General features: G+C 35.3%; 1 protein-coding gene across 7 annotated transcripts in view; it reads left to right on the forward strand.

Annotated features, from left to right (window-relative positions):
• Nucleotides 1–12,254, forward strand: part of mim (missing-in-metastasis) — a 332,503-nt gene that overhangs the window by 294,713 nt on the left and 25,536 nt on the right. For 6 of the 7 annotated variants that reach the window (XM_069844237.1, XM_069844238.1, XM_069844239.1 and 3 more), the window contains one exon: nucleotides 4,557–4,670. The exons of the other annotated variant lie outside the window; for it this stretch is intronic. In XM_069844237.1, coding sequence (XP_069700338.1) covers nucleotides 4,557–4,670 — 114 coding nt within the window. The remainder of the gene's footprint in view (nucleotides 1–4,556; nucleotides 4,671–12,254) is intronic. 7 annotated transcript variants of the gene reach the window in all.

The raw sequence follows: 12,254 nt of genomic DNA on the forward strand, positions 1-12,254 counted from the left end.
AGGCATCAAGACCAACAACGACCAGTTCCGAAGATGACCGAAAATAGGTCGAAACATGTTAACAAGGTACGTTAAAATTTAACACAAGAAAGTTCTTATCATACATACTCCGAAGTGATACAGTGTTAAAAGTTGTGTAATCAAGATGTAGTAACATTTCATCACAGGAGAATATATGAGATTATATAATTACACTTCTATTAGCGTTAGTGTCATTTACACGGTAATTTCTTAGAATGTAACAGGTGACTTGTTTTGTTTTGTAAATTTAAGTCGTAAATATTACTTACCTAAATATAAATTATTGCATTTGTAAAACTGACTAGCAATTTCTGAAGCAGTCTCATTATTTACTTTCACAAACTCACTATTCTGTTTTCGAAAGGATCTGATACACTGTCCCTTTGGGAACAGTTTCCCAGTATTTACAACCTATGGATGTTGAAGCAATTGGCTCCTGAAACATGCTCATTAAAAAAGATACGGTGACTAGGGAAAGAATCAGGTAGCTTACCAAGATTTCTTGAAAATAAAATGTTCATTAACAAAACAATAAAAAAAAAAGAGAGAGAGAGAAGGGAAGACATAGGAAATTGAGATGTAAATATAAGGAAGCTATTTGAAAATGCATGAAACTAAACATGCATTGATATTACTCATTTTGACAGTATGAATAAATTCAAAATGTTGTAAAAAATATACTTCGAGATTCTGAAAGGAATGCTTGTTTTCAGCATTCCTAAAGCATGTTATCTGCCTATCTTTCAAGCGCCTACAAACTTTAATGTGTATTAATCATGTAATGAGACTTATCTTGTAATTATAAAGTAATGATAAGTTGAGCTTTAGTACCACATATCTGCAGTGCCTGGGAAAAGTGACATAAGTCAGTTTCCACAAACCTTTTTTTGATAATTTGTTGACAACTTACGGAACATCTGCTCGCTTGGAAAAAGAGACATGAGTATTTCTTCCATTACAATAATTCATACAGTAAAAAATCAAATCGACATAAACCAGTGTAAGTTGTCAATAAATATCAAAAACTGTTTGTGGAAACTGACTTATGTCACTTTTCCCAGGCACTGCAGAACAGTGTGTAACATATACTGAGCACATAGAGAAAATGGCATGCAAATAATAATAGAATGTAGGAAACACTGACGAACAATTTCGTACCTGATGAAAAATTGTTTCTAAATGTATGTTTAAAACATATAGTTAAGTGCATGCATGTAAAGGATGAAGCTGTATAAAGTGGTGCATAACAGTCTGCTAAACAAAAAAGTTTAATAACGTTTTGCTCTTTTTTTGCAAATTATTTGTTTTTATAACAGTAAATAATAGTGTAGGGTTGAGAAACTTGGCCTGAGCAAAGTCACGAAGTATGGAAGTTTGAAAGAACACACAACAACAGCCACCGACGTAGCTCTGTCGGCTAAGGCGCTTGCCTGCCGATCTGGAGTTGCTCTCGGGCGTGGGTTCGATTCCTGCTTGGGCTGATTACCTGGTTGGGTTTTTTCCGAAGTTTTCCCGAATCGTAAGGCAAATGTCAGGTAATCTATGGCGAATCCTCGGCCTCATCTCGCCAAATATCATATCACTATCACCAATTCCATCGATGCTAAATAACCTCGTAGTTGATACAACATGGTTAAATGAACAAGTAAATAAAACACACAACAGAACTAGGCTTGCAGCATTCAACAGTTAATATCAGTGAGTGAGAGTGTCATAACTTACGGAGAGGGTTGATGTGTTCTCTGTTCTCGAGCTGTGTATTATTCACTTGATTTATGGAGAGATGAGGTATGTTTTGAGGACAATGCTTCAACTTGATTTGCGTCGACTTCCTGCACAATCAGCATTTGTTGCTGTTGCTTAAAGATTGGGATTAAGATGTATATAATGATTACACAACATGTAGCATATGCTGATCTTGTAGCAATCACAGCAAGAAGAAAGGGAGCTTTATCTACAGGAATTTGAAGAGGCAGCAAAAAATTTCGGGTTGGAAATAAACGAATCCGAAACAAAATATACGAAATCCTCCAGAAAGTCAATGAGGAGACAGAGAAGAGTTCAGTTTCAGCAACATGAATTTAATAATTGCATGACTTTTCAATACTGGGTGCAATGGTAAATACTAATAATGATATATCACTGGAAATAAAGGCACGCATAATAGCTGGCAACAGATGTTTCTGTGCCCTTGAAAAAGTAATAAAATTCAATATCTTTTCTAGGTATGCTAAAAAAAATAGTTCATAAAACTATAATGTGACTAGTGATAGTATAAGCAAGTGAAGATATATATGGACCTTGAACTATAAATGGACAGTTTGTGAATAGAACAAACAGGGAGTTGGAGATGTTTGGAGAACCAAACATAATAGAGGAAGGCTTGGATGGTTCGGCCATGTTGAATGGATGCCAGAGTCTAGGTTACACAGACAGCATTATATGGACACCCAGGTGGAACAAGACGAAGAGGAAGACCCAGGCTTAGGTGGTTGCAAGATGTGGAGGATGATTTAAAGAAGATTGGAGTTAGGAGGTGGAGGAGACTGGCACAGGGCAGGACAGAATGGCTTCAAATATTGGAGGAGACTCGGACCCTCAGTGGACTGTAGCACTAGTTATGAATAATGATACTATTCATCTTACAAATACAGTGAAACCTATTCAAATCGGAACCTGAATAATCTGGAATCCTGTCTATTTCGGAACAATTTATTGGTCCCTGCGAAATTTGTGTGTATTATGTGTAATTTTTCCTGAATAAAACGGAAACTGTCCAACGCGGAAATGGAAACTGTCTGCTACTGTTCAAAATGGAAACAATATTTTGGACACACTATATTTTGTAACTATATTTTGAAACAGCGTGTAATTTCAAGGAATATACGAAATATGTAGGTCACTAAGATAAAAACAAGTTTTCTTTGCAAAATTCTAGAGGGTACGAGGGTGTGTTGGCCTGTCGGTCATAAATTTTATTACCCTGTTGATTAGGCAGACGAGTCCCTTCAAAGATTTTCAATGCTTCATACCCGTATATCTACGTCGTAGCTAAACAGAGCGCAAGTGTAGTGATTTCCAGGTAAAAAAAAAAAAAGTTTCATAAAATGTGGCATTAACATTAAGTGATGAAGTAAAAGTTATCGAGATAAAGGAAAATTAGAAACAAAGTCTGTGTGAAATAATATTGAAGTAGAGTTGTGGAAAACTCAGATGTGACGCTTAAAAAAATAAAGATCATAATGAGTGAGTGGCGTGCGGCCAATATTGATGACATAAAAGGAACCAGAAAGCAACTGTTATGTGAAAATAAATGAACTGTTGTGGGATTGGGTTCTTCATGACCTTTCAAAGAACATGCCAACTTCTGGATCTATTCTGCAAAGCAAGCTATTGAACTGGGAAAGAAATTAAATAAACCAGAATTCAAGGCTTCTAATAGATGGCTCCTAGTCCAATTAATTAATAATGTGCAGTGATAGGCAGTACAGTATTAGAGTATAGTGTTAGATATTAAATAGAATGAGATTAGTAAACTTTAGTAATGTTTAATGACTAATGAATGAGTTACGATAATATTTATACAGAATATGAGATTTTAATCAAGAAGATTCTCAACGTAATAAGCGACACAAAGCTGATTTAATGTGATGAGTGTTAAATGGAATATTTTGTACTTCTTGCAGTTTGCGGTATGCCATTTTGTTTTTCATGTATATGAATGACAAAATATTCCATTTTAATGTCACACCTGAATAATATGAAAACCTGTCCACAACGGAAAAAAAAATTAGGACCATGTCACTTCCGTCTTGAACAGGTTTCACTGTATTATATTTTGTAACATTAAAATAAAAATGTGATATAAGAGAAAGATAATTAGACTTTTTTGTTCAGTGGACCTGTATAAGTTTGGCAGCTTATATCGTCTACACTCTGTATCCTGGAAGTTATGCAGGACATTATCAAATTTTATGTTGTACATTTTCCAAGATTATGCCCTATAAATATATGAATAAGACTCCATGGTGTTATTGTTCCATACTATTCTAGCAAATATAATATGCAACACTACTTCCATGCATGTAAATTAATAATATTAGTATCAGTAGTACAGCTATTAGCTGCCAAGTTTACTTGCTTTATGGAAGTAGCATTGAAATGCCTTCTAGATCTCTACAGTCCATGCATGACCTTTTGTGTTCTTTAAATAGTATTACAGTTTACTAATTGTAGTGCCATGAAGGTTTGCTGGCAAAATATATCCTAATCTATTCAAATCTAATATAATCCCAATAATAAAAGGCTTAACTGGATTCAGGATGTAGTTGAGCTTGTTTGAATACAATATCCTTGCTTTGAGTTACACAGGAACAGAGATAGTGATGGACTGATGGTTGCCCTCTAATAATTAACAGTTTCAGGTGTGCTACTTAATTAACCCTTCCATTACTAGCAAGCCCTCCCTCCATTCTCGATCGCTGTGTGTGCGTGTGGTTTTAGTTGGTTTGTTTCCCTTCCTTCTTCTCGTCTAGACGTGTCGTTGAGTGTGTCTAGTTTGGAGGCTGCTAGCAAGTATTGCACGCTGCCCCGTTCTGGGGACTTTGCCCTGTCCAGTGGCCCACGCAGGAGACCTGTCTCTACCACAGGTAGGTTGTCTTTATTTATGAAACCTCGCCTAGTGCAGTGTGGATAAGAAGTGAAGAAACATATGCCATATGTCTCTTTAGTAAGTACACTACTGTGTGTTCAAATTGCAACACCGAGATAGACGAGATGCTCTTGTGAAACTTTCGGTATGTACTTGTGTTAAAAAAAAAAGTTATGCTTCTAGTGATGTAGGCAAAGAGATTGCCAAACTATTTAGTAACATTCCAGTCCAGAGGTCTTCTTCTGAAGATAGTGGAAGGGCATGATAGATCAATCGTGGAATAATCCTGACTCTCCCTTACATGTTCATTGAATCCAAGATTTAGCAATGCAGCTGCTCCATATTACAAAATGGATATATGTGGATTTATAATATGCAACACTACCATTACCATCAAATTACTTATCAACAGTGGCGGCTCGTGATAAAATATTATGTGTGTTCACAATTTTGTGTTCCAAAATCGAAGAGAATTTGAAATCGTACGTTTTTAGCCTAATATGAAATGTCATGATTCCAATGTTTCACTGTCGAAAAAACCGTATATAAATTCAAAACAATAAATAATAATAATAATAATAATAATAATAATAATAATAATAATAATAATGAAACCTAGTCTTTTTATTTCCAATTTTTTCTGGAAAGCCAGTTTACCCAGTTCTTTACTCTTCAAAATTACTTGAACAGAGTTTATTGTTTACGTTTGTTAAAAATTAATACATAAAACAATTTACAAAAGCGTGTGTTCAGTAATATACTGTATTTTGATTCACAACACACTGATATACTATAGCCTATACCGGTACGGTAATCCCATTCGCATACATTGATTACTATAAATACATGCCAGTAAATATTATTCTTAAATAATATACACCACCATACAGATATTTAAATTCATACCACCATCATATTCAACCAGCACGTCTTTGAAGGCCAAACTATGCTATATGCCGACACTGAAGTATAGTAATTCACAAACTACACTCTCGTAGCAGCACTGTACACACATCCACATAAAGTAAACGTTCCAACAGTGAGATGCTAACACCTGCAGGCTAAAATGCAGACTTATTAAATATTTTTCTCGAGATATAGCATGTAAATGATAGGCATCGATGCACCTGACATCTGTAGGATAGATTCACTGTTCACTTAACGCTTTGTGCTCTAGACGAGTCATAAGCGGCCAGCAAAAGACAATTTTCTCCCGCGCATGTGTGAAATTCCTGTAACCTTCTTGAAAAGAGCACGACTTGTACGTGAACGGATGTTGTCAAATTTACATAAGAAGTTTATGCAAGATGCAGGAAGTTTAAAATACTCGATCCTGATATTATACATCTCCACTACGCCAATGCGGTATTAAATAATAAAACTAGTCGTGTATTAATGGAAACAAGGTGTTCACGTGCTCTTGTGCTCTTATTGACGCACCGCCACTGCTTATCAATTATCATAAACCATTCAAGCCATTAAATTATCAGGTCTCGTAACGATGAAAACACATAATGAACACTTTCCAAATCTGGTGAATTCAACATACTATGCTTAATATATGTATACAGGGTGAATCTTCTCATCCTGCGGATTGGTAACTAGGCAAACCTGCATTTTACAGATGATGCGAAATACAGGTGCTCAAATCGCATTCACCAGCCCATTTGATACGGCTATGATGTTGACCTGTGTTAATATACTGTGATAGCGCAACATTTAACATGCTGGATTGTCTGGGTTCAAATCATGGCTCTGGATACATACTTTTTTGTCATAATCTACCTGTGTTTCGAGATCATTCTAAAAAAAAAGATGTAGAACATTCTAGACATTGAATTTGCCTATAAATATGTGGTTCCAGCCACTCATGCTCAGTGCGGTACATAGCAGTCAATTCGGTCGAAAGTTATATGACGCAGGGGACTGTGTTTACAGTATAGTCTGTAAAACGTCGGTACTGCATAACTTCTCAATCTGCAGGATGAGAAGATTCACCTGGTATAAGTAGACAAAAATTAACATGATGAACAATAAGATGTTGTGAAAAATGGCTTATATGGTTATTAAATTATATATAACATTAGAGTTTAAAAATAACCAAATCTATAATATAAAATATGATAACATTGGAGGTAATAGACTATGTATAATTAATTAAAAGTATGGTACACAGTGATGTAATTATTTTAAAAGTCTTCCAAATCATGCAGTCATGGAGTACGCAGCATGTTCCACCACAATGTACATTAATATTAAGGACACTGCACTGATTAAAACAATTTTTTTTTCTTCTTAAAAAAGGAGCAGAATCATTTCAACTGCAGTCAACTGAAACCCCGTTAGCTTCCATGTGTACCATTACACCAATTGTTTTACATGGGCCCTCCCCATCCTATACCACAGGCTCAAATTGACTGCAGTGGCTGGGACGCGAACGTAAGATCTTAGGCACGATATGCTGACGAGACTTATCTTGTGCACAGCTAACTAACCCAACACGAATTTACCCGATTATGCAGGTATACTAACCCCTGGTTAAGAGTCAGACATTTGCGTGCAATAGTGGTATAGGTCTTCTGGCTTCTAAGAGTTAAGTAGCAAATTACCACATTGAGAAATACAGTGTGATTCACACAGTTCTCTCCTGGTATTACTGTATATCCTGAGAAACTAAATTCACAACGAAGCTTAATATTATAATCCTTTATTAGCTATTCTCCACATGAGACTTGATGCAATAGTAGTTCTTCCTAGTGTTGCAGTTTCAAGAAACAGTAGTGCATTTCACAGACTTGTATAAAACTGTAACTTCGAGAGAGAAAACATGAGCATTGTTTACTGCTTGTAGAAATAGTATAGTAGTATAATTGCATTTTATATTCTCTGATTTTAGAACTTCTTTCCCAAAGTATTGTAATTTCAGAAAAAGAAATAGAAGACTTCACAGAAGTTTTGTTATCAAGGTTTTCTGCAGTTACTGTCAAGCTTACTAGAGAAATATGGTATATCTTTATTGTGATGCAGCATGTTTTATTATTATAGTGGCATAGTATTTTATCTTATTGCTGTGCTGTTAATTGTAAGCTATATATAATGTGTTTTGGTATAGACAGTTTTATCCATTTGCATGTAGACCACGTATAATCCAAATGTTTCAGGATCCTATTTAATAATAAAGACATTATGTGCTTTAGATCTAGATTCATTTTCCGGTCTGAGAGGCCGTGGTCTATTGGTTGGTTTTATACCAGACGTTTCGTCTGCAACTGCAGCAGACATCTTCAGTGGAGTGGTATCCGAGGTCACAAAACTCTTCTCGGCGTACCTGAGGCAACTGATCCTGTGGCTGGTTGTGCGGGCGTATTTATAGTGCAACTAGCGGGCCGAGGCCTGTTGTCGCTGTGGTCCGTGCCGCTTTGTTCGCTGCTCCCGTTCTGGGTTCCATCCTTTTGTTGTAGTGTTGTAGACAGAACCCAGAACGGGAGCAGCAAACAAAGCGGCGCAGACCGCAGCGACAACAGGCCTCAGCCCGCTAGTTGCACTATAAATACGCCCGCACAACCAGCCACAGGATCAGTTGGCTCAGGTACGCCGAGAAGAGTTTTGCGACCTCGGATACCACTCCACTGAAGATGTCTGCTGCAGTTGCAGACGAAACGTCTGGTATAAAACCAACCAATAGACCACGGCCTCTCAGCCCGGAAAATGAATCTAGATCTATAGACTCCGGCTGTGAAAGCCTACACTACAAGATTATGTGCTTTGTTTATCTTATAATTTTCCATAGTTTCCGGATATTGCTGTGATATAAACAATAATATAGCTCAGCAATACCAACATTCCCAATAAAATTTTTTCTTCACCTTTAAAATAGATTGTGTAGCTCTTTACGAATTTCTAAAATAAAATAACACCAAATATTGTAAATGAAACCAGCTTAGCGTATTTAGAAGGACTTTAAATTATTCTTGCACTTAAAAGCGCTTGCAGATTTTTAAAATTGTTTTAATGATATTTGAAATAAAAGAAAACTACAAGTAATTTTGCTGGATAATATGACGTCTTGAAACTTTGGATTGTACTTCTGTAATCTACTGTCAGCTAGTTTCCTGGATTTCTATTTTGTGTGTTACGACCATTATGTTTTAACATTATGTCAGTGCATGTTAGAATTAGGAAACGTAGTAATACTTTGAATTAATATACACACAAGTTTATATTTTGTTTTGTTGAATGCCATTTCCATTGTAAACTGTATTACATTCTCGTTAAGACTTAATTTGCACTTTTTTCTTTAACAAGGAGACAGTGGTAACCTAGAAAAGCAGGCTTTAAAAGTTGAAGATGGAATAAAAGACGAAACCTGTATTAAGAGATTAGCTCGTCTTCTACATGATGTATCAGTGTTGACCATTGACGTAACTGTTCAGTAACTGATTGGCTGCTTGAACAACATTGGAAAGTCAGGAATTGTCTATCAACATTTCAATTTTTTTTCTTGTAAAAGTTATTGTGCATTTGTATTTGAGCAGTGACGAAGTTATGTTTACACTGCATTGAAAAAAAAATTGCCCTTCTTCCAGTGATAGACATTTTGTTTCTATTTGATTGATCCAAGATCACCACTAGGAATGATACTAAACATGCAGTTTATTTTTCTGTCTGAAACAGTGCCTATAGCACATGTACATTAAAATAATAATAATAATATTATTATTATTATTATTATTATTATTATTATTATTATTATTATTTAATGGCTTTTAAGTAAACCAAAGGTTCATTGCCATCCTCCCATAAGCCTGCTATTTGGTCCATTACTATTATTATTACCACCGCGTATTATTATTATTATTATTATTATTATTATTATTATTATTATTATTATTATTAAGATGTATTGTACGCAGAGACTAACAGGAAAGTGGAAAAGAGGAAAAATCGGAAAATGCTGGGTTTGCAGTGAAAGACCTGAACTTGGGCAGAAAACTATGAATAAATGAAACTGGAAAGGTACCTATTTGGGAAAAATGTTTATTGTCATTGCTGTAATATGCTATGCACATCACACTCCGTAGTGGAAGCGGATGCAACCCACAACATATCATTACTGTAAAAAATAAATGAAGTTTCAATATCATCGTAATTATAATATGTATTACATTCGAGATATTATTGTACTAGTAACTTGAGCAGTCACATTCCACACAATTATAGGGACTCAATAAATCCTCTACCATCTTTTTATTATTATTATTATTATTATTATTATTATTATTATTATTATTATTATTATTATTGTTATTATTATTATTATTATTATTATTATTATTATTATTATTATTATTATTATTATTCGTCCTTGGTGGTCTGCAGCTAACCACTTTTGCTATTAGATCTGTGGTTTGCAGGTTTAAAAACAACTGAGGGCAATAAAATTCTAATAATGGGTTCAAGATTGTGTTGTAGATTTACAGCCCATAAAAGAACCTGTCCCTGAGACAGCTTATTATGTATCAGTATTAGATAAAAATGTATTATTATCATTATTACTCTTTTTTTCGTGTAGATCTTGAAGAGTGACTGAAGTTATGCACATTGTATTTGTATAATTCATTAATGCAAGCATTAGAACTTTCTCATCTGTCTTTCCAATTGCTAAGAATTGTAATTTTTATATAGTGGTACTGTGTATGTTCATGAAAGTATTGCTTAATTCAACTTCGTAGAGTCAATAATTTTGTGAACTGTATATTATGAACACTGAAAATCTGGTTGTAGCACTTCGTGAATAGTTGATGCACTTCGGGAAGTACTGGAAGCTATTAATGTAAGCGCTTATGTCGCTGATGAAGGAACCAAAGTCCACAAAGCACATCTTTTACATTGTGTACAGTGTTATACATTGTCCCTTAATCATTAGGATCGTTTTCAAAATTTCGTTTATTATTTAATTTTACTTTTATCGATTTTTTTATTATGCTATCAATTGCTGACATGAGGTTCGTTCCAACAAGCGGTTCATGGATCAGTTCATGTACGGTTCCTGTACCATCTTATGCGCATGTGCTAGTTGAGCATCTGCTATGGGATTGAAACTGGACTGGATGCTGTTGGAATGTTTTTGCGGATCGTTATGTACTAAATCCAGAGATGCTATAACTGTGATCATCTTTGCTAAGAACGGGATGCTTATTATTAACGTTTTGCAGCTAATTCTAATTGCAGAAAATAGAATTTTGATCATTTTCTATAAAAAGATGACAAAAAATATGGAAAGCAAGAATTCCGCTAATTCATTGTCGTGTACTGGGGGACTCTCATCTAAAAATAATATTTTTTTTTAATTATTAATGTATTTACGTTATTTATTATACTCTTAATCAAAGCTGCATGTTGAAATTGTAATTAATACCCAAATAATTTCCATTCCCTTTCTTTTTGGCGAAAATTTAAATTAAATCTCTAGTTTTATTATTCGTCTGCACTGTCACTTTTCATCTTAACTTCAGTGATGTGAACAGTCGATCATGTCTTTCTTCAGTGTCAAGGAGATGTTGGTGAGCTTATGCGCATGTGCATCTCGCGTACTCTTCCATACATGCCTCAATCCGCGGACTATTTCTGACCGTTCCAAACCCGTGTCAAAAGCTTGTTGGAATGCCCGACTGCAGTACATGTTTCCGGTTCAGGACTGGTTCGGATTGTGTTGGAACGCTTTTTCTGTACTGCGCATGCTCACGATGGTTACGGACGGTGCCTGACTGTTGTTGGAACGAACCTATGATGGACTTAACCACTGCGACTGTAACTATAAGTTAATACTCTCACAAGCATATTATGAGTGGGCTAATTACTTGCTGTCATTGACCAGTATAAACACGAGATTACTTGTACATTGCTCTGGGATACAGAACACAGCAATGCCACTTGGACATTGGTTCACGAAATTGTAGACTTCACTACTTAAAAGGCTCAGCCACACAGAGAGATGGGAAAGTTCTTGATATCATGTAAGATTTCACTGTCCCTGTCAAATAAAAGGTGGCGGACCAGGCTAGATCATGGCATGCAGCAGGCAGTTCGTATTTGGAGACAAATTTGCTGTGTGGGCAGTACGTAATGACATAAGAATTCACAGAGAAGTTAGTTGAAAAAGTATGGTAGTTCTTGTTCTTGTATGATACATTTCATATGGACTACAAGAACCTTCCGTCTTTTCATTGATTTCGTTCACCCACCACAGTCTCCTTTTTCTTTTACAACTCAGTGCTAGCAGAAGAATTTCTTCCTTATCAGAACTGGACATCCTGGGTAATAAGAATAAAACTTAAGTATTTTCTTAAGGTTTGTACTTATGAGTATGAGCACTTACTGTGACTGTATACTCGTAACCACTAGAACATTCTCATTTTCGTAAGAATAAATACATTCTTAACTAAATGCGAAAAAATACTTATCTCAACAGCCTTCTTGATCATTTAAATGTTACTATATACTCGTGTCATCTATCCTGTTTGACCATATCGTACCGTGATGCTTAATTTTTATAGACTGTCACATATATTACGATGTCCCG

This window comes from Periplaneta americana, chromosome 13 (assembly GCF_040183065.1).
Source record: "Periplaneta americana isolate PAMFEO1 chromosome 13, P.americana_PAMFEO1_priV1, whole genome shotgun sequence".
NCBI classification, from domain to species: domain Eukaryota; kingdom Metazoa; phylum Arthropoda; class Insecta; order Blattodea; family Blattidae; genus Periplaneta; species Periplaneta americana.